General features: G+C 40.0%; 3 protein-coding genes across 5 annotated transcripts; 1 reads left to right on the forward strand and 2 right to left on the reverse strand.

Annotated features, from left to right (window-relative positions):
• The first annotated feature begins 462 nt into the window (after positions 1-462).
• On the forward strand, positions 463-3638 carry selenok (selenoprotein K). 2 transcript variants are annotated; one of them, XM_049581338.1, is made up of 5 exons: positions 463-594; positions 1114-1204; positions 1942-2016; positions 2562-2657; positions 3275-3638. In XM_049581338.1, exons 1-5 carry the CDS (start codon positions 576-578, stop codon positions 3276-3278), a joined length of 285 nt encoding a protein of 94 aa, XP_049437295.1. In that variant the 5' UTR covers positions 463-575; the 3' UTR covers positions 3279-3638. The 2 variants fall into 2 exon arrangements, with proteins under 2 accessions (XP_049437295.1, XP_049437296.1); XM_049581339.1 differs by lacking the exon at positions 3275-3638 and having other exon boundaries at positions 2562-2661.
• A 353-nt stretch (positions 3639-3991) lies between these two features.
• On the reverse strand, positions 3992-11628 carry actr8 (actin related protein 8). Its single transcript, XM_049581337.1, has 13 exons — positions 11363-11628; positions 9261-9431; positions 9022-9132; positions 8611-8715; positions 8295-8468; positions 8034-8127; positions 7746-7878; positions 6873-7026; positions 6593-6688; positions 6277-6417; positions 5859-6168; positions 5608-5771; positions 3992-4593 (listed from the first exon to the last, which is right to left on the reverse strand). The coding sequence occupies exons 1-13, from the start codon at positions 11495-11497 to the stop codon at positions 4450-4452; spliced, it is 1932 nt and encodes a 643-aa protein (XP_049437294.1). The 5' UTR covers positions 11498-11628; the 3' UTR covers positions 3992-4449.
• A 994-nt stretch (positions 11629-12622) lies between these two features.
• LOC125892174 (uncharacterized) lies at positions 12623-18809 on the reverse strand. 2 transcript variants are annotated; one of them, XM_049581981.1, is made up of 10 exons: positions 18629-18809; positions 18508-18532; positions 18003-18120; positions 16137-16242; positions 15861-15987; positions 15565-15597; positions 15438-15452; positions 15235-15342; positions 14000-14274; positions 12623-13908 (listed from the first exon to the last, which is right to left on the reverse strand). In XM_049581981.1, the coding sequence occupies exons 1-10, from the start codon at positions 18704-18706 to the stop codon at positions 13501-13503; spliced, it is 1293 nt and encodes a 430-aa protein (XP_049437938.1). In that variant the 5' UTR covers positions 18707-18809; the 3' UTR covers positions 12623-13500. The 2 variants fall into 2 exon arrangements, with proteins under 2 accessions (XP_049437938.1, XP_049437937.1); XM_049581980.1 differs by having other exon boundaries at positions 13991-14274.
• Between the last annotated feature and the right edge of the window lie 1424 nt (positions 18810-20233).

Genomic DNA, 20233 nt, shown 5'->3' on the forward strand with positions numbered 1-20233 from the left:
GAGTAAAATCACTCAGAAAAAATATCCCTGTTAGTGTTTAACTATATAGCAGTATGATGTTTTTTTTATTAATATTACTGGTGCATTTATGTGTGTGCTGCACCTTACTGTTGTAGATGTTTAGATTGTTTTTGGTAGTTTAATCTGCAGCAATGCATCATAATCTATAAAATCAAAGTATTTGTAATTTGTAGCATCACTGTACTGTGAGAATCACTTACTTTTAAAAAGTAAATTTCTCATGAGCTCAGTCAAACAGTATTAATACATGTTTTTCACCGGACAGGAAGGATATGAAAAAAAAAGTCTCCAAAAAGATCGCACATTTGAAATCACACGTTTCAACAAACATAAACATAAACAATTCTGTTTGAATGGTATCGTAATTATTATAAACTCTATAGGAAATGTGAGAGAAATATATTGTTTACATTAAAAAGCGCCGACATACATAAAGTATTCATGGTTTTTTTCCCCCCACATGCGCGTTTGAGAATGACGCAACAACGAACCCGGAAGTGCATTTCCAGTAGTAAACACACAGCTGTGGTAGCTGTGTTGTTACTTTCAGAAAGATGGTGTACGTGTCCAACGGTGAGTGGTTTGTCCTGTGTCTTAAACCGTTTTCTCATCTCTTCTGTAGGAAAATGTAGCTTTGTTGTTGATATAATTTTCTGTGCCGAACTTTTTCAAATAACTTTATACTTTAATCTGAAATGCGTAGCTTTAGCAGGTCGTTGGTCTAAATTCAGCTAACTAACAGCTAGCTTAGACTGGCTGGGTCTGCGTAGTAGGAATAAGTGAATTAATCCAGCGAGTCTTCTACAAAAAGGTGTCTACTGGTGTTTAATCCACTGTTCAGTTTAACATTTTAGTGTTATTGCTGTAGTTCGTTGAGTGAGGACCGTGCTGTGTTGTGTCTCGCTTTCAAAATCGGATTAGCTGTTAGCCAAAGTGTACTGAAAGCTAGGTTAAAGAGGTACAGCTGGTTAAACCATTAACACATAAACGGAGGAGGAATGCGTACACACACCCCTGGCTTTCAGTGTGAATAACCTCACAAGCTATTCCGTCTATCATCACCCGATCCTTGTTGTCTCACCCATTTCTCAGGTCAGGTCCTGGACAGCAGGTCCCAGTCACCATGGAGACTGTCCTTACTGGTCGATCTGTTCTGGGGAGCAGTGGAGTTCATCGGCCTGTTGTAAGTGTTACAAATTTGTCTAATGTCGTTGCCCTGTTGCGAGTAAAACTGATGTGAAGTGGTGGAATAGTAAGATAGCTACAGGAGTCTAAAGCCACAACAGTAGCTCTGTGAGGCTGTACATACTTAGGCTACATGTTAATGTTAGCATCCTAACATACTCACAGTGACAATGCTGACATGTTGATGTGTAGCAGATACACCGTTTACCATGCTCAACATTTTAATATATGGCTTTAGGGAAGCTAGAAGACCTTATTAACACATATTATAAACAAAGAAAAATGTATGAAAACCGCCCTTTTTGATGCTTTTTGTAGTAAATTCTGCCTCCTTAGTAATCTCTAGAAATCTGCAAAACACCTGCAGAGAGAGATGTAAGATTGCACAAATTAATGATCAAGACAATTTTAAATTATGAATTCTATTTTTTTGTTTTGGTTATTTACAATTTATGCAATTAAATGTATTATCTTTTTTAGATATTTTATTTTTACTCCTCAGAAACATAAGGGTTTTAATACTGTGTTCAACCTGCCTTGTCAGTGAATTTATTATTTGATAAAGAGAAGAATTTGGGCATCAGCATGCTAACATTTGCTAATGAGGTGGATGAGAATGGCAGGTGGTTTTTTTCAGGTATTTAGTCATGTACCAAAGAATTAAGTAAAACAATGATATTTTTGTATCACCACTTAACACTGCTGTCCGCTCTGATCTTGTTTGTCCTCTACCAGTTTTAAGACATTGATTCACCCTGACATGACAAAAGATGGAAACTCTGCCACGTCACGCTTCACTGATAACAGAGGGTAGGTCTCCGGGGTGCACTCATGTCTCCATATTCACACACACACTGGGGACAGGCCCTCATTTCCCTATATCGTTACATTGATGGTTACCTAATCTGATGGTGAGAGTGTAGTCCGTGTGGTAGCATGTTTTTGTCATATGTAGGAACTAGTTTAGAATTTTATTTGGAATACATTGGTGTAAAATCTTTAACTGCCCTTTTGGATCAATGTAGAACACCCACTGGTTATGAGACTTTAATTTAAAATGTTTTATAATTCAAAGAGAGTTCTGACATGAGAGCTACTCTACAGAGTTTAAACATGATGTTATGCTGTTGCCCACTACAGCAGTTTTGAGTGAACTGTTGCATCGTTAGTTAAGTGTATTTCAGGAAGAGATTGTGTTTTTCATTTATGTTGCCTATCCCTTGCACTTTAGTTTGAAATATCTAAGATAGACTAGAAAATGACAAACAGTACTCAAGAGCTTATTATGACCCTTTTAAGACATTCATCCTCATTTTAAAATATTGTTCCCTCTCCTCTGTTGCTTACTTTTTCAGTCCCCCAGGTCCCCCTGGTGGCAGAAGACGGATTGGAAGAATAAACCACGGTGCAGGTCCCACCCCTCCACCAATGGGTGGAGGAGGATGAGGAAGGTGAGAAATAGTTTTCATTCATTCATTCATTCATCTTCTAACCACTTCATCCTCTTGAGGGTCGCGGGGGGGGCTGGAGCCTATCCCAGCTGACATCGGGCGAGAGGCAGGGTACACCCTGGACAGGTCGCCAGACTATCGCAGGGCTGACACATAGAGACAAACAACCATTCACGCTCACATTCACACCTTCGGACAATTTAGAATTAACCTAGTCCCCAATCTGCATGTCTTTGGACTGTGGGAGGAAGCCGGAGTGCCCGGAGAGAACCCACGCTGACACGGGGAGAACATGCAAACTCCGCACAGAAGGGCTCCCACACCCGGGATCGAACCGGCAACCCGCTTGATGTGAGGCGACAGTGCTAGCCACCACATCACCGTGCTGCCCTGAGAAATAGTTTTCTTCTAACTAAAATATTATTCATTAGATAAACTCCTTGTTGATATCTGGCAACTTCTATTTCTGGAGCCTGTAACACAAACTATGAGTTAAAAGACTAAGCTGTGAAGAATGTAAACATTTCCCAGTTGTTTTTTGCAATGCCCAACAGATATTTGTAAATGATGTGAAGACATTCTTACTCCTCCCCTGTATAATTCTCTCTTCTTTCTAGGTAAATGCCTACACATCCAGTGTAGGCGTGGGGCTTGGCACAGTGTCTGTTTGCTGAGAGCATAAAGAACAATGGTGATGTCACAGTGCTGAAGCCCCTCTTCATCAGCTGCTGCTGCCATGAGCAGTTTCTTGACGCCTTTCTGGGAATTCCTACACGTAGGGGCCAGAATGGCTGATGCAGCAGCTATCCACATAATTTTCTCCCTTTTCGTGCTTCTTCCTTTTTCCTTCCACTTTCTTTTCACACCGGTCTCACAGAGATGGTTGTCACTGACATTTTGGTTATGATTCCTGGTCCTGGAAAACATGAAGTTAGATTGTTTTGTATCCTTCTGACTGAATAAAAATGTGTGATGTTACAACGGAGCTTGTCTTGTTCCAGTATGTTCACACTTAGTAACAACACAACATGTCTCTATGTAGAGCTATACTGACAAAATGATATGACATACTTTTGACTCTGTAATTAAATGTTGGTAATGTGAAGATACTATAGAATACTCTGTGGCAAATGTGGCAGAACAGGTGGAGGCATTTGTCATTCTCTCAACTCACCTGCAAAGGTTGCATTATGCACACAAGTCTGAAAAACATTGAGTTTTTGAGATTCTGTTAGGGATACTTTGCGACTGGAGCCAACCTCATGACATTCAATATGTTTCTAATACAGAGTGAGCTGGATTTTGTTTGTTCATATCAAATGCAACACTCTGTATACAACTGTGACAGGTTTATTTACACACAGGGACATGGAAGAATTGCATCACTATTTACAGAATACTGTTCAAAAGTTACACAACAATGACCTCATCTGGGTTTATGTTGGAAAAAAACAGGCAACACAAGTGGAAAATACAGATTGGTGAAAATTTTCCACATGGTGTTGGCATTGCTGTCAAACTGATACTGTCAGCATGCTTTCCCACAATGCAATGAGATATTGTCCAGACTTAAATTTTTGCCTCTTTTAAAACACTTGTGGTTTTCATTCCACAACACAGATTTACGTTCTGCATGAATTTGATCAAGAGTCATGACATTCAGAGCTACTGAGTCTTTCTGCATGTTTAACTGTGCCTGAAATAATCCTGTGTGTGGACACTGAGCACTGAAGCTGCTGCTCCGCTGACACACTGCCCAAGCTACGCCTCCTGTGTAGACACCGTGTTGGTTTCACCAGACAAAGGCAGCTCTCTCACGGAGCATTCGAACACCAAAGCGCTGCCACTCCCTTTGGTGGATCCACATTTCCTGAGTGGTGTCCAGACACGCCAGCACTGCTCCACCCTTCCATGATATCAGCCTAGGGTCCATGTCCTAGAGCACATCCACATCAGTTTACAAGTACATTAGAGGAGTTGTGTGTAGCATTTTACGACTTGTTTCTGAAATATATATATATATATAGTGTCTTGTGCATAGCACTCATCTTAACATCTCAACTCCCAACGTTTGACATAAGTAGACATTTAAAAAAAATAAAAATTAAAAATAATGCCACTGAACGAAACCCTACTTTGCCTGCATTACAGATCCCTAATATTTTTATGACTATGACTCAATTTCCGGTTCTGCCGGTCCGGTCCAGTATACAAGCTCAAACCGGTTTGATTTTATGTAAACCGGCTGAACTGGCATTTGTCATTATGACATATTCTGGTAAATTAAAAGCCAACAAAAGAGCTGTCTGAACTTTTGTCGGACGCCCTGTTTCTATTTATTCCGGTCACTAGCTTTAAAAACATCACAGTGGACGAGAAACTGCTGATTCATAGAGAGGTATAGGGTAATTATCAATAAGTTGTCTCCTTATTTCACTACAAAAACCTAAATAAGGTGGCAGCTGGTTGGAGGGAGATTGCCAGTGAGCTAAAGTTTCTGGTAAATGACCATTACTAATAACAACCTAAGCGACTTGCTGTTTGCTATATTGTGTATCATTTCTAGAGCATATCACAAAAACATGTTTTCAACTTAAAAACTACAACTATAGGAGATAGCAAGTAGATTGCGAGTAGATGGCACATCGCTAACTCACAGCTGTTATCTATGTGGTTTGTTGACATGACGTAACAGAAGTGCATATTTGATGAATTCGATGTGGACACAGAGAGCTCCGATGTTGCACGATGCAACGTGATAGACGCCTCATTTGCCATTAGGACACGGTGATTATGTTCAACTCCGGAACATCTGCTGAGTCGAGTGCAACACCTACTGATAAAATTCAGTATACCGGTCTGGTCTGGTGTTTGGCTTAATACCAAACCAGTCTGAAATTTTTTACACTGGCCCAACCCTAAAGACTCAGTACAACATATCGCAGGTTACCTTTGGCCGTGTGATAACTTCCACGTTGTCTACCAGTCTTCTGAATGAGGGCGGCATCTTGTTGATGATGCGGTGAAGCAGAAATTCCTGAGCACCATGAAACATAAGCCCTCCTCCCACTACCAGGATGGAGCTGTACATCTTACGTTTGGTTTCATCTGATCCTATAAAAGTAAAAAAAAATACAAGATGAGCTAAAACAGGACATCCTGGGTACTATAAAACATCTGCACTTCATTCTCTGGCTGTACCACAGCAGTCGATGCTATGCAGGATGGCTTTATCCAGGCCCAGTGCTTTGCTCTCAAACTGGCTCATGATAGCGGTCTTCCTGGAGAGGTGTGCAGACAGGGGCTCTTCCACCTCTCCAGCGCCCATCAGACACTCCCCCTGGGCAGGCCCAAGCTCCATCTCCCCTTTCATTCCTCCTCCACCAACGCCACTCCCACAGCCCCTCGTCAGGTCAGAGAGCTCCCCAATACCTCCCTGACTGCTCATCTCACCATCCAAACCACCACATGGTCTGGAAATAGCCTTTCTGTCAGCAGCAGATTTGGAGGACTGGTGAAAAAAAATGAGAGAATTAAAAGGAAAAATAATAATAACAACAAGACCCACAGGGCCTCTATGTAAAGAAATGATGTGTGCATATGTGTGAGCGTGTGTTACCTGGTCCTGTTTGCTCTGTGTGGCCAGCAGGTAGTGTTCATCATGAGGATCCTCCGAGTCACCTTGGGAACGGTACTGAAGTGATGTCATCTTCTGACCTACGATGCCAAACGTGGTTGGGTAGAAGAGACCCATGGGTGCCTGATATATATAATATATACACATGAGCCAGAAAAAAATGAAGGGGGGGGAGACACAAATAGAGCCACAGATGAAAAGTAATTCCAGTACACAAGCTGGAGACAGGACAATGTCAAATGGATTTCAGCATCAGTTTTAAAAAGCATGGTTTTTCATTATTGCTTGAACTACGTACCTGTAATTTCTCATCCCCTAGTCGAACTTGGTAGAGAAAAGCTGGGGCTTCTGGGAAACGTGTCTGGAATTCATGATCTTGTAGTCCTGATATGTCCTGTTAAGAATAAGTGTCAGAGAGACATAATTTGGAATTTATCTGAATAACTGCAGAATTCTGCGCCCATCTATAGGGACTGAAACAGACACAGACTGCTTGACTGAAACTGCTCAACATACAGGCTACAGTTCCCCAGTACTCCCTCTATACACCCGGACTCCACCCCCTGACCAAAACACACTTGGTTTAGATGGCAGAAAGTCTCCTTCAGGTGCTGCAGGAGCTGACAGTCCAGTCTGCTGGACAGCTGACAGTCTCTGTAAGGAAAGCCTGCCCTCTGCAGGAGCCAGAAGAAAGTACGGGTCACGTCCGAGCCACCGTACGCCAAACACAGTCTGCAAAGTCCAACAGACAGGACACACAATGTATTACTGTGGAGCCCTCGAAACATTTTCTTTCCTGAAATTCTTTGTTTCCCTAAACTGGCAGTGTATTACAACTGGACCAACACACAACACACGAAAATGAAACTCAATACGTAACACAAAAGTTATTGCACAATTCCAAAATAATTCCAGAAACAAAATTCCCACTTGACCCCTTCAGGCACTCCCACAATCTCTATAAAGAGATTTTGGTTTTCATTTATTGTCTATTTGTCATCCAAATAGTATTGACCAATCATGTCTGAATGGCAGTTAAAAAGTCCATACATAGAGGTGGAACACATGCATGCCAAAATGCAGTCTTGCAACCCATTGGCTATCGTCCGCATTCATATGCAGATATTTGTTTATAGAGATAATTCAAAATGAACGGCACATGGAAGAGGAGGTCTTGACTCAGATGTCCAGTGGCTATACCAGATCAGCCCGAAATACTGACCCTCATTCCTAGAGGCTTTGTCATCGTCAGATCAACAGCCAGTGGGTTCCAACATTGGGACTTACATACTACAGATAACAACATGAGCTCAGCAGGAACTATATTTATTCCTTCGCAAACATTCAGAATTGTTATCTACTGTATGTAAATGTAAAATGGATCTATGGTATTTGGTGAAAAAAAAAATTCATAGACATACATTTAACATGAAAGTGTCTCTCAGTCTCACCTGGAGTTCCGGTGGGACACTCCGTCTTCTACACAACAAAGACTGGTTTTCTGGTCTCCGACATCCACGACACAAGCACTGCTCAGCCCACTGCCAAATGTAGCGCACACCGACTCCTGGTGCACTATGATCGCTGTACACACGCACACAAGAGGACAGATGTGATGCCAGGAGACACAGATTTGGTAGTTCCTTAGCCTACCCTGAACAGGCTGTTGATGAATATAACAGTGTGTTGGTATGTTGTTGTTATGTGCTCAGCCATACAGGTATAATTGTGTCTGATACCTGAGAAACCCATATTAAGCAGCAGCATGTTGACAACTTCTTTGATGTGCTGCCTGTTGTAGATGTCGGGGACCAATAGGATGCATCTGTAATACTGGTGTCCAGTCACAAAAGCGAAGCATTAATGTGGGAGATTAAAGTGATTCTACTGTCAGAGCAATTTGATGACATTTTTCATTATTTTCTAGTTTCAACATGTTGCACTACTAATTATGCCTCACAGAGGAACATGATATGAAGAGGTGAGAAGGTTTTTCCTACCTTTAAATCTTTGAGGGGGATCTCCAGATGCTTTTGAATAACATGACTCCAGATGGTTTCGAGGTCAGCCAGGACAGCTGTCAGTGAGCCCCCGGGCCTGGCATGCACATTGAGCTGACCTCTGACAACAGGCCAGTGGATGTTATAACAGTCAGATGGATTCACGTAAAGAGCCTGGATGATGGCAGGGTGGAAGGTGGGGGGAAGAGAGACAGAAAGTATGAGTAAAACGGATACAACTGACAAAGAGTTAAGGTAACAGTTTTAGATGTCTTATTTTATAGGATGATCAGACACTTTAGACACATGCACTGACCTCCTCTCCCACCAGATGAGGAGGCTGGTGGGCTGTGTTGGTCCACTTCACCCTGGAGGTGGTGTCTAGCACTGCCGGACGGATCTGACAGTTATAAGCTCTGGCCTTAAAACACACACACACGTACAAAAAATGTTATAAATTTCTGCACATGAAAGAACACCGTACAAGACACTAGCACAACACCAGAATTATTCATTACAATTAAAACCAACCAATCAACCCTTTATTTACTCTAGAACCTTTCATACAGCGATGCAAAGTGCTCAATATTTCTGTCAAATAAATAGAAATGTCACTTACACCAAACAATTTAAAAGCAAATATGTTATTGTATCATGTTGCCGCTGCCTGTGAATGTTGCTGAATTATGCAACATATGCAGCTCTGTCATATAATACTAACACACACCTGTTCAGCGGACACGGGTGTCCTCCGCACTCCATTCGACATCTTCTTGGACCAGATTGCCTGGTCGACCATTTTAAGCCCATTCTGCCTCTGCTCATTACTCTCTGGTTTCTGTCAGGCAGGAAAAAGAAGCAATGAGGGTAAATGAATACTGACACAAATATGAAATTAATCTGAGTGGGAGTGAGATGGAGAAAAACAAACTGTACTGTGGGTGTATCTGGTCATGAGTGACTTACATTTAGACCATCTCTCAGCAGCCAGGAGTCTTCACATCTGGGTTGTCCACTTTGCTTGTGTCTGCGTGCTATCACATGTGGGAGTGTCACCGGAAGAGTGTCTGTTGCTCGACCAATGCGGAGTGTCCTTGAGCCAGGGTGGATGACAACTATAAAATTGCTCTGTATTTGCTGTAAAAAAAAAAAAAAAAAAAAAAGGAATAGGATGACATGATCAGCATAAGCAAAACCATGTCACGCACAACAGAATCACAAAAGTAATGGACATCTGACCATTACACCCACATGCTGAATATGTCATAACAAGACTGTGGGCATTAACATTCTGCTTTAACATCCTCCACTCTTCTGGATAGGCTTTCCACACAATTTCTGAACCTGGCTGCAAGGATTTGCCCCCATTTCAGCCACAAGGGCATTAAGGTGGTCCAACGTTGATGCTGGGTGATAAGGTCCAGCTCACACTCAACATGCCAGTTCACCCCAAAGGTGTTGCATGGGGTTTAGATCAGGGCTCTGTGCAGCTCAGTCAATTTCTTCCGCACCAAACACAGAAAACCATTTCTCTCTTGAAATGTGTTTTTACAATACTGGAATTTCTGACTTCAGCACAATACCATGAAAAATATTGACATTCAATACCATTCTTGATACCACAGGGAAAACTGACAGTGAGGTCATTAAAGAAAAATATAACATGACAATAATAACTTTTCTTTTCTGGGTTAGTAGCAGAGAACAGCAAAAAGACTGTAGTAAAAATTGACAATAAGAGAAAGCAAGAAAGCACATCTGGTACTGGAGTATCAATATTATGGAAAATGAGTACTGAAACAGTTTGAAATATTCAGAATTGATTTGTAAGGATAAATCGATATTTTTGACAACACCACTATAGATATAAAACTGTCATGCTAAAAGAAACAAAGGGTTTTCCCCAGACTGACGGTTAAGTTTACTGTCTGATAGTATACGTATACTATCAGACAGTAAACTACTAAGTACACTGTCAGACAGTAAACTATAGGGTATACTGTCAGACAGTAAACTACTGAGTATACTATCAGACAGCAAACTGATGAGTATACTATCAGACAGTAAACTACTGAGTATACTATCAGACACGGTAAACTACTGAGTATACTATCAGACAGCAAACTGATGAGTATACTATCAGACAGTAAACTACTGAGTATACTATCAGACAGCAAACTACTGAGTATATTTTTAGGCAGTAAACTACTGAGTATACTGTCAGAGAGTAAGTATACTGTCAGAAAGTAAACTACTGTGTACACTATTAGACAGTAAACTACTGAGTATATTTTTAGGCAGTGAACTACCGAGTATACAGTCAGACAGCAAACTGATGAGTACACTATCAGAAAGTAAAATACTGAGTATATTTTTAGGCAGTGAACTACCGAGTATACAGTCAGACAGCAAACTGATGAGTACACTATCAGAAAGTAAACTACTGAGTATATTTTTAGGCAGTAAACTACTGAGTAACGTTATACTATCAGACACAGCAAACTACTGAGTACACTATCAGACAGTAAACTACTGGGTATACTATCAGACACAGTAAACTACTGAGTATGCTGGCAGACAGCAAACTACTGAGTATACTATCAGACACAGTAAACTATTGAGTATACTATCAGACACAGTAAACTACTGAGTATGCTGGCAGACAGCAAACTACTGAGTATACTATCAGACACAGTAAACTACTGAGTATACTATCAGACACGGTAAACTACTGAGTATACTATCAGACAGCAAACTACTGAGTATGCTGTCAGACAGCAAACTACTGAGTATACTATCAGACAGCAAACTACTGAGTATGCTGTCAGACAGCAAACTACTGAGTATACTATCAGACAGCAAACTACTGAGTATACTATCAGTCCCCCTCTAACTAACACATAGGTTTAAGTAACTGATGTTAAGCCCCTGGCAGTCCAAAAGAGGGGCCGCCTGTGCCTGTGAATGCTAAATAGGCTAAATTAGAAAGACTGAGACGATGATATTCGGCTACTTAATAGAAATGTGAACATTGGACAACAATTGTAACACTCGACTTCCCGTCTCACCTCCTGCAGTGGGTCTGGGATGGCCGGAGGAGCGATGGGTCTTTTCACCCCACGTTGTTGCTCCTTCTCTTTCTCCTTGTCTCGTTCCTTTTCTTTCTCCTTCCCGTTGTCCTGCTCCTTCTCAGCCTGAGTCATGCTTACTGATATATTTAGAAGACTAAACAGTCAGAAATAACGAGTCGCAACCTTGTTGTATTTGTGAAGTGCTTCAAAACACAACAACAAGCGGGACCTTCCTCCATATGAAAAGTTGTGCTAACGGTAGAATGTACTTCCGTGTTTGATCACGTGATACAAAACAGACATTTCTATTTGTCGAAAGAGATTTTCTGCTTTGCACTGCCTCTTACCTGACTCATTGCTTTGCAAATGTTCATGTAGACTTACTGTAGCTCAAGTATGTGTATATTATGAAGGAAATATAATAACTTTACTCTACTGATATACTCACTACAAAAGCATAACTATTGCTGAACAACAGCCACTGTGGCCTCAAGACACAATGACAGTAGCCTGCTGTAAAATGGTAAATGCTAAAATGGAGCATAACAGAAGAACAAGCAGAGAATAGTCATACAGGCAGCAAACTGACTCAGCAAATGGCAGTTTCAACAATATCTTAATGCAACAGCTAAAATTAGCCAGATCAAGTAAAGTTGTAGCAGTACAGCCCCAATGAATTTAGTTGAAATGTGATTCTCAGACTGAGAAGCAAAAAAACAACTGGAGCGTCTCCACTTTTGACTGAGTCCCTGGTCTACAACTGGGCCTCCTGGCCTATCCCCAATAGGATAGTTAATTCCTTACTGGACAAATGTGTATTCTATACTGTAACTGTATGGTGCCACATATGCTGCTGCAGTTTATAGTTTTGGCAGAGAGCCCAGTATCATCTGACTTCTCCTGTGAACTGAAGTGTTCTCCATATTCTAATAAATAATGATAATAATCTTAAATTATGATCATATGTGCTTTTGTCATTGCGTTTGCACACTATTCTTGAGCCGTTCACTTTAATTTGTACGTCCAGTTGTTTTTAAATGTGCTATACAGATAAATACAGATAAATTTGATTTGATTTGATTTAAAGAATACTTCAGCTACTGACACATTATACTCGTTAATCCATAGGTATCATTTACACTGTATGCTGGGGACACACCACTTTTTGAAATGGCCAATTTTGTCCCCATCACTTCTTAAAAGCATAAATTGTTCTGAAAAATAGCTTGCACCAAGAAATGTTAACTAACAAATGAGAATGCTTTGAGAGAGGTTTATTTGCACCATATGGAAACATACAATGCAATGTCAATACAGAAGAAATAAATGTGCATTGTCCAGAAAAGTGCATACACAAGCCGATCAGTAACTTACCAAATTCTTGACACAGTTTCTTCTTGTCCAAATTTCACACATCACATATGAGCTATTAAAGCCCAGGGGTATATAAATCTATTAAAATGAATAATGTATCATTGATGTGAATAGGTGCAACATGCATATTTAGAGAGGATATTACCCCAAACAATGGAGAAGAAAAGAGTAAATCATGCCAACATGTGTGTTGACGCAGCAGGGATAACATTAAATAAGAAAAGTGGATCTACAGGTGGAAAATATTTGAAAGCAACAGAATGCCCATTTTTATTTCAAATTGTCAGCTGATTTTTTTTTTCTTTACATAAAATAGACATTTCCACCACAAATTGGTGAGAAAAAATTCACCAGAATGCAGGAAATGAAGTGTTTGACTCTCAAAATTTCCTGGGGGAAACCAGACCTCCCACCAAATGTTGAAACAAAACCTGATGCACATAAACAAGTATCTCATTTCTTAAATCGATTCCACAAAATAGAAAAGAGAAGCTGTCTTTGTTGCCCGTTTATCTAACGGAGCATGTTTAAGGTGGAAAACAGGAAACTTGAAAAACCACAGAGGAAATACTGACAAAAACCCGTAGGGCCAAGATGAGTATAGGTCTGTGCCATCTCTAAAAAAAATAAATAAAAAATGCAATTTACAAAGCACAATTAAAGACTCAGCTATTCACCAGTCAACTATTTTGATGCATCCTCTTTATCCATCAATCTAAATATTTTCATTACAGATGTTTAAACAACAGCAACCACAGATCTCAATGGTTCCCCTCTCTGAAAATGCTTGACTGACGTCCACCCAGCTTTTCTACAGCTTCTCTTATGTTCACTGTACACTTTTCACTGTAGGCAATCTCTGGTCTGAAGATCAGATTGGACATCTTCTTGCCATCCTGACTCTGGGTATGAAGACTCCTGCACAGCTTGTTCAAATCCTTCATCAAACAAAAAGTCTTGCAGGCCCCCAGTTGCGGCGCCAGGTTACAAGGCTTCTTGTCCTGCTGCTCACCCAGCTGCACCACCCAGAACTTAGCCAAGTAGCTGGCGCTCTTTGCATGGCTCGCCACCATATTAAGAATCAGGGGGTAAAGGTCATGAGCTGCAGCTGGGATGGAGGGTTCTGGGAAGGTGTGGTTGAGAGGAGAGTGGCTGGGCTGTGATGAAGGCTGAGAGAAGAGAACAGAGTGTTTTTTTTAAATCACTCCTCATCATACAGCAAAAAATAAATAACTATTCCACACAACTTACAATTTCTACCTGTGGGCAAACGATGAGCACTCTGTGTGCAGCTTTAAGTTGTTCTGCCAGCCAGCGCATTGGCCCCAGCTCTGCGATCTTCCCCTGCTGCCACATGTCGACAGCCACACTGCAGCCGCCGTGCCACTGCAGGAACTCAGCCAGCTCTACTACGGCCCGCTGGAAGGCTGAATTTTTAGCAGGGTACACCACAAGGACAGGGATGGGGATCGGAGGAGATGTAGGCAACTTTTTGAAACCCAATAAGGTGGCAAAGCTGGCTCCACACCTTTTATCTGGAGAGTAACAAACATAGGGAAGGACATGGTGGTTGTCATCAAGGTATTTCTGAATTTGTTTCTGGTGAGCCAAAGCTTGTTTCATTTCAGCACTTCTTTAATCCACGTTTCAAATCTAGCAGGGGAAGCATGTTTCTTGAGCAAGATAACAAGAGTTTTAGCCACAAGAGTGGTTAAAGGTGAGCTACTTTGCAATGCATTAGAAAGATAGTTCAATAGTAACTGAGAACATGTCAAAGCATGTGAACAAGATTGGTGAGTGAGCACTTGCATCTGCATTTTCTCACATTCATCATCTGCAATTTTGTTGCCTTAGGCAGAGATGTGAGCAGGCCGTTGTTTTGCAGTCACAAGTAAGTGTCAAGTCTTTGCACTCAAGTCCCAGTAAAGTTCCTGGTCCTAAAACTGGAGTTTCAAGCTCCAAACAATCATAAAGCGCTCTTCACTGAATGTAATGCCATTTTAACAACAGAGTAATACTATATTACATTTTACAAATATCATGAATGTTTCATAAAATTTGTACTTGTTTATTCTAGTGTTCATTAACATAACATTAGTTCGTCATGGTTCTCTCCTGTAACTATACTGGATGTTGTCAGATTGGTTCAAACTGAACGGATCATCCAGCGAATTAAGTGTCGACTTGCTGGGAATGAATAGCGTTATGTTAGTTGATTCAGGAAATTAAGGGAAATGAATTGATCTGTGTTACACTTTTTAAAGAAGATGCACTTTAATCTTTGCTTGGGGGAAGGTATCAAATGTTTTCAAGTCAAAAGGCTCAAGTCCAAGTCAAGCTGCAAGTCTTACAGTGTTTGATTTTGTCATGTCGAGTCTAAAGTCATCAAATTTGTGACTCGAGTCTGACTTGCTTTCTTTCATGTGACTCAGGTCCACACCTCTGCCTATAGGTCCTCTGTCAACTAAATGTAATTTAAAAAGTCCTGTACTTACACAGTATGTAGCAGGAACTCAGGATAATCAAGCCAACCAGTCCTCCGAAAATGGCCACCACTATGCCAGTGAAGTTGACGTCACCATGGACAGCTACTTTACTTGATTCTGCACAAACACACACAAAACACACGTCTCATTTTCCTTCATGTAATTATGTTTAAATTATACTAACCGTGTTTTAAGTAATCGTGGAATCTTACCTGAGGTGGTCTCAGCTGCAGTGAAATATTTAAAAAAGTATCGTTAAAGACAGAGTATCAACATCTTTGTTGTAGGGTAAGATACATTATACAGTATGTACATGCACAAGTAATTGAGATCGCTCACCTGTAGGAACTGTAGCAGGCTTTGTTTTGGCAGCTGAAGAAAACAGAGAAGAAGGTTAAAACTTTTAAATACTTTTGCTGCCTGTATGGAAACAACATAGCAGAGATTACAAAACACATTTTTATCTCCTACATAACATGTACCCTTCACATTTTGATAACGAGCCTTAAAAAATGAGATGTGAACTAAATGCTTTTGACTCGTACTGAGTTTACTACCTCACAGTGTGGATTACAAACAATAGTCACATTAAAACGTCATGAGAGTAAAAAGTGAGACTTGAAAAATGACCTTACTTGCTGGACGAGGTACTCTGATCATGGTAAACTTGTAAGAGAATCTCTCTGGCGGACCCAGAGGGAGACTGGCAGCTTGGATTACATAGAAGCCATAGCTTGCTTTTACCAAATAATAAAACCATTTCTAGAATCGAAAAAATTACAGTCATTGCATTGAATTTACTTTCAACCTGCCATACCCTTTGGTAGGTCTGTCATTTTAAACTCATGCTGTGCAGACAATTGCTAATTAAACAACACAGAAACAATTAGTCAAGATTCTATCCATGATACCTGCTCGGATCCTCGGAGGTATGGCTCGGCAAAAGCCGGGTGGTATTCACAATGGTACGGTGTTTGCCCCGAAATCACGATCCGAATGCCAGTCAGGTATTCATGACTACCTGCAAAGGGACAGAAGATGTCAGAGATCCTGCCTGACTAAAGACAGTATGTGTAAATATATTACATATACCATCTAACTGTTCTCTCATCCTTTCCTTCCCTTTACCCCTTCCTCCTTCTCCTGTTTACCCTTCCACACAGCAACATATCCCACAACCACACACACATACAAACATTTATACACACAAAAACACACCCCACCACTTTTAAGTTAAATCCACAGTCCCCGCCAACTCTAACACCACACCACTGTACCAACACTGTATCCTCAAAACTCACCCACAACCCTACACAAACCTACTTGTTATTGTTGCTTGGTCTTAGCAATGTCAATAAGTGTTATTTCACAGTGAATGCTCTCTATTGTATGTGCCATTGTTATACCCATTTTGTGTCATATTAGTTGCATAAAGTTGCACTTACAGTTTACTTATGTATTTATCTACACTTACATATCACATTCAGAAGAATGAGAGAGATGCAAGGTCACCATGGCATTGACCTTTGACCACCAAAATCTAATCAGCTCATCAATGAGTCCAAATGAACGCCAATTTTGAGGAAATTCCCTGAAGGTGTTCTTGAGATACCGCCTTCACAAGATTGAGACATACAAGATCACAGTGACTTTGACCTTTGACCTGTGACCACCAAAATCAAATCAGTTCATCATTAAATCCAAGTGGGCGTTTGTGCCAAATTTGAAGAATTTACAGTGGGACAGATTGACAGAGAACTGTAATTGTAATTTCATTTACATTGTGTATTCTTTGTGTTTTCAAATACTTCAAATGTCTACACCTCTTAACCTCCCACCTAGATACAAAATCCTGCAGGATACGCCAGGTGTGAAACACACCCTAGAGTGTCGGAGCCAATACTTGCGGCAGACGAAAGAGTGTGAAAACAATGGGTAGGGGCACCGCTCCCTGCTGCAGACAGAAAGGTGTGAAACAAACCCTAAGAGGCGGTCCTCAGGTTTAAATGTTTAACCTTCCCCATGCTCTGGGTCTTTCTTCATTCTGACCGCTCGTCTGCTGATTGACCTTTTCTTTGCAAAGAAAATAAAAACCTTGTCGGCCGGCAGATATCTCTATTTCATTATTCACCAGCAGCAGAGAATTTCCACAACAGAACCCACAAACATAATGCCTGTTTTTGCTGTCTCTCTATGATCAGGGGGTCTCCTGTCTCATTTCTGCTATATATACACATTTCTGATAATTCTAGGTTTTAGAGTTTTATGTATTTTGTGTTTCTATTAACGGAGGATGTTCATAATTCTAATTTTTATGATTTTCTACATAAAATGACCTCTCCTATGTCATACAAATTTCCCATTTTTGACAATAATTTTGTATAAAAATGGTACTTCTGGGGTGCAGTGTTTTAAAAATCTATTAGGGGGCTCCTACATTTTGAGTGTGTGCCTGCGAAATTATTTCAGCTTAGCCTAAGCGTTTTTGCTTTATGCCTAGTGCCTACTGTTGGTCACCTCAACCAGACCAAAGTCCTGTTTGTAATGAAAAAAAAGTCAAGAGTTCCTGGCAAATCTCTTCTGTCATATAATAAACATTGGTGTAACAACTCTGGCTGTTTTAACAAATGATCAGTATAACCAATAAGCTACTTTTTGTATTTAAAAGACATATTGAATGATTGGTTCAAGACTCAGAGAAGTGTTTGGAAAGTCAACAACATCAGGTGGTTTTATGAGTTGAATGATGTGGAAATGAATATTAAATGTGCTGTCACCTACCATCAATGTTGACTGCCCAGCTTATGTTCAACATATCTTCTCCTCTTACTTTCACCAGCATCACGGTCAGGTTTGCCAGCTCAGAAGGAGAGGGTTCACTGCTAGGAGGCAAATCTGTAAGAGACAACAGTGGTGTTCACACTTTATAATAATACAAATTGTATTATAATAATAATAGCCTAATAATAAAATTGGCAATGCAACTGTGTTTGTTATCAAGTCATGCCTTTATATTCATTAGTCTTTAGGCTATTTTGGTGGGTTATATTTAGGGGCAATGGAATTTCCACTACTGTCATTCTGCCTGATGATTTCAATATCAATAAAAAAAATACAGCTTAAAGTTCTGGAGAATAAAACTGAATCACACAGAGCAAAAAAGATTAAAAGACTGGTCCCTGCATCTCTGTTTTTGACCAAACCCTATTGTAGGTTCGAAGCCAACATGATATTGACATCAAAGTCTCATCTCATCAAGAATATGAATGAAAAATAACTTACCATTAAATTCATGACACTGCACTTTCTGCAAAGAAATCCCAAAAATGAGCTACATCAGTTAAATCACTTTTAATTTTAACTTAAACAAGTAATGGCTCAGTCGCCAAAGTCTTTAACTTACAATTTCTTGTGATGTCACCTGGGCTGCAACAAAGGACATGAGAATCAGTGTGGCACCCCACATCATCATCATCGTCATCAGCAGCAGCAGCACCTGGTTGGACCGCAAAAAAATGTAGACAATAAAATGAGCTTTTACAATCGCCAATATCTGGATAACTACTGTCCTACGGTGGGTGCACTTGTTCAATGAACTCTCAGTTTTTCTGTGTTAACTTATACATACAACACCCCCAAGTAGCCCCGCCCACAAGCCAGTCAAGCCAGTCTCCACCTCAAACTGTGTTGTTTTGCGGTTCGTGTACATAGTAGGCATTACGGTAAGAGCGCGTAAGAATGGACTTCAAAATAAAAGCTACATTTCGGTGAATGTTATAAGCCTACATAAACAACGATATTTCTATTGATAGGCAACTTCTAAATTATTCAGTAAGTCAGTCAGTCTGTCAATGATAAATAGATAAATAAGTATGAATAATGAAATTAATGATGATAAAATAAAAATAACTGTAGTAAACTGTGTTTCAGTCAAAACACTGAATTCACAACTTCCATGTAACCATCTGAACTGAGAAGGAACATAGCTCATATGAGAGGATTTAGAGGGCTTTAATTTGAAAATCCACATCAGAATGTCCTGAAATGACACTCTGGGGTAGCCTGCTATCAGTCCCAAGTGAAATAAGTCTGTGGCAACAGGTAATTTCCTTTAAATTAGAATATGAATTTGGAGGGATAATGGCTCATATGTGAGCTTTTAAAGGGCTTTTATTTTTAAACTCTACATCAAAATGGCATGATACTGTCTGAGAGACACTCTAAAGTGGTCTGCTATCAATCTTAAGTAACATTCGTCTATGCAGTAGGGTGTTTCCTTTTCATACCATCTGAATTGAGAGGGAACATAGCACATATTAGAGTACTTAGAGGGCTTTAATTTTGAAAATCCACATCGGAATGTCCTGGAATGACACTCTGGGGTAGTCTGCTATCAGTTCCAGGTGAAATAAGTCTGTGGCCTTTTCCTTTAAATTAGAATATGATTTTGGAGGGATAATGGCTCTTATGTGAGCTTTTAAAGGTCTTTTATTTTTAAAGTCTACATCAAAATGGCGTGTTACCATCAGAGACACACTTTAAAGTGGTCTGCTATCAAATCTCAAGTCACATTTGTTTGTGGTAATGGGTCATTTCCCCTTAACTGACAGGGATTAGCTAGTGTATGACATTTGATAGGGCTTTAATTTTGAAATCTTTACATCAGAATATCCTAACATTGTCTGAGCTACACTCTGAGGCAGTGTTATTTTAAAGTCAGATTTGTCTTTGGAAATGTATTCTTTATCGTGAAGTTTGACTAATTTTTCACACAATTGTAATTCAATTTTTGACTGAAATACAGTTTACTTGTGGTAGTAATTATTTTTTAACCATAATTAAGTACATGTACTATTCAATATTATTCATGTTGTTTTATGTACTTTTTGTTTATGAATATTATTCATGTTTTTTGTTTTCATCTTATTTATGTATTCATGTAAGCAACAGACTGACTTGTTGAATGTTAAAGTGCCTCACCTTCACCAGACCGTAGCTTTTCTTTTGA

The sequence above is a fragment of the Epinephelus fuscoguttatus genome, linkage group LG7, assembly GCF_011397635.1.
Source record: "Epinephelus fuscoguttatus linkage group LG7, E.fuscoguttatus.final_Chr_v1".
NCBI lineage: Eukaryota > Metazoa > Chordata > Actinopteri > Perciformes > Serranidae > Epinephelus > Epinephelus fuscoguttatus.

Coding starts and splice junctions, on each gene's coding strand:
- actr8 (XM_049581337.1), bottom strand. CDS start 11,497: ATGACTCAGGCTGAGAAGGAGCAGGACAACGGGAAGGAGAAAGAAAAG. Junction 7,027..7,745: donor GTGTCCCACCGGAACTCCAG/GTGAGACTGAGA, acceptor TGGACTTTGCAG/ACTGTGTTTGGCGTACGGTG. Junction 6,169..6,276: donor CACAGAGCAAACAGGACCAG/GTAACACACGCT, acceptor TTTTTTCACCAG/TCCTCCAAATCTGCTGCTGA.
- LOC125892174 (XM_049581980.1), bottom strand. CDS start 18,706: ATGACGATGATGATGATGTGGGGTGCCACACTGATTCTCATGTCCTTT. Junction 18,533..18,628: donor AGGTGACATCACAAGAAATT/GTAAGTTAAAGA, acceptor ATTTCTTTGCAG/AAAGTGCAGTGTCATGAATT. Junction 15,988..16,136: donor ACCTCCGAGGATCCGAGCAG/GTATCATGGATA, acceptor TTTCGATTCTAG/AAATGGTTTTATTATTTGGT.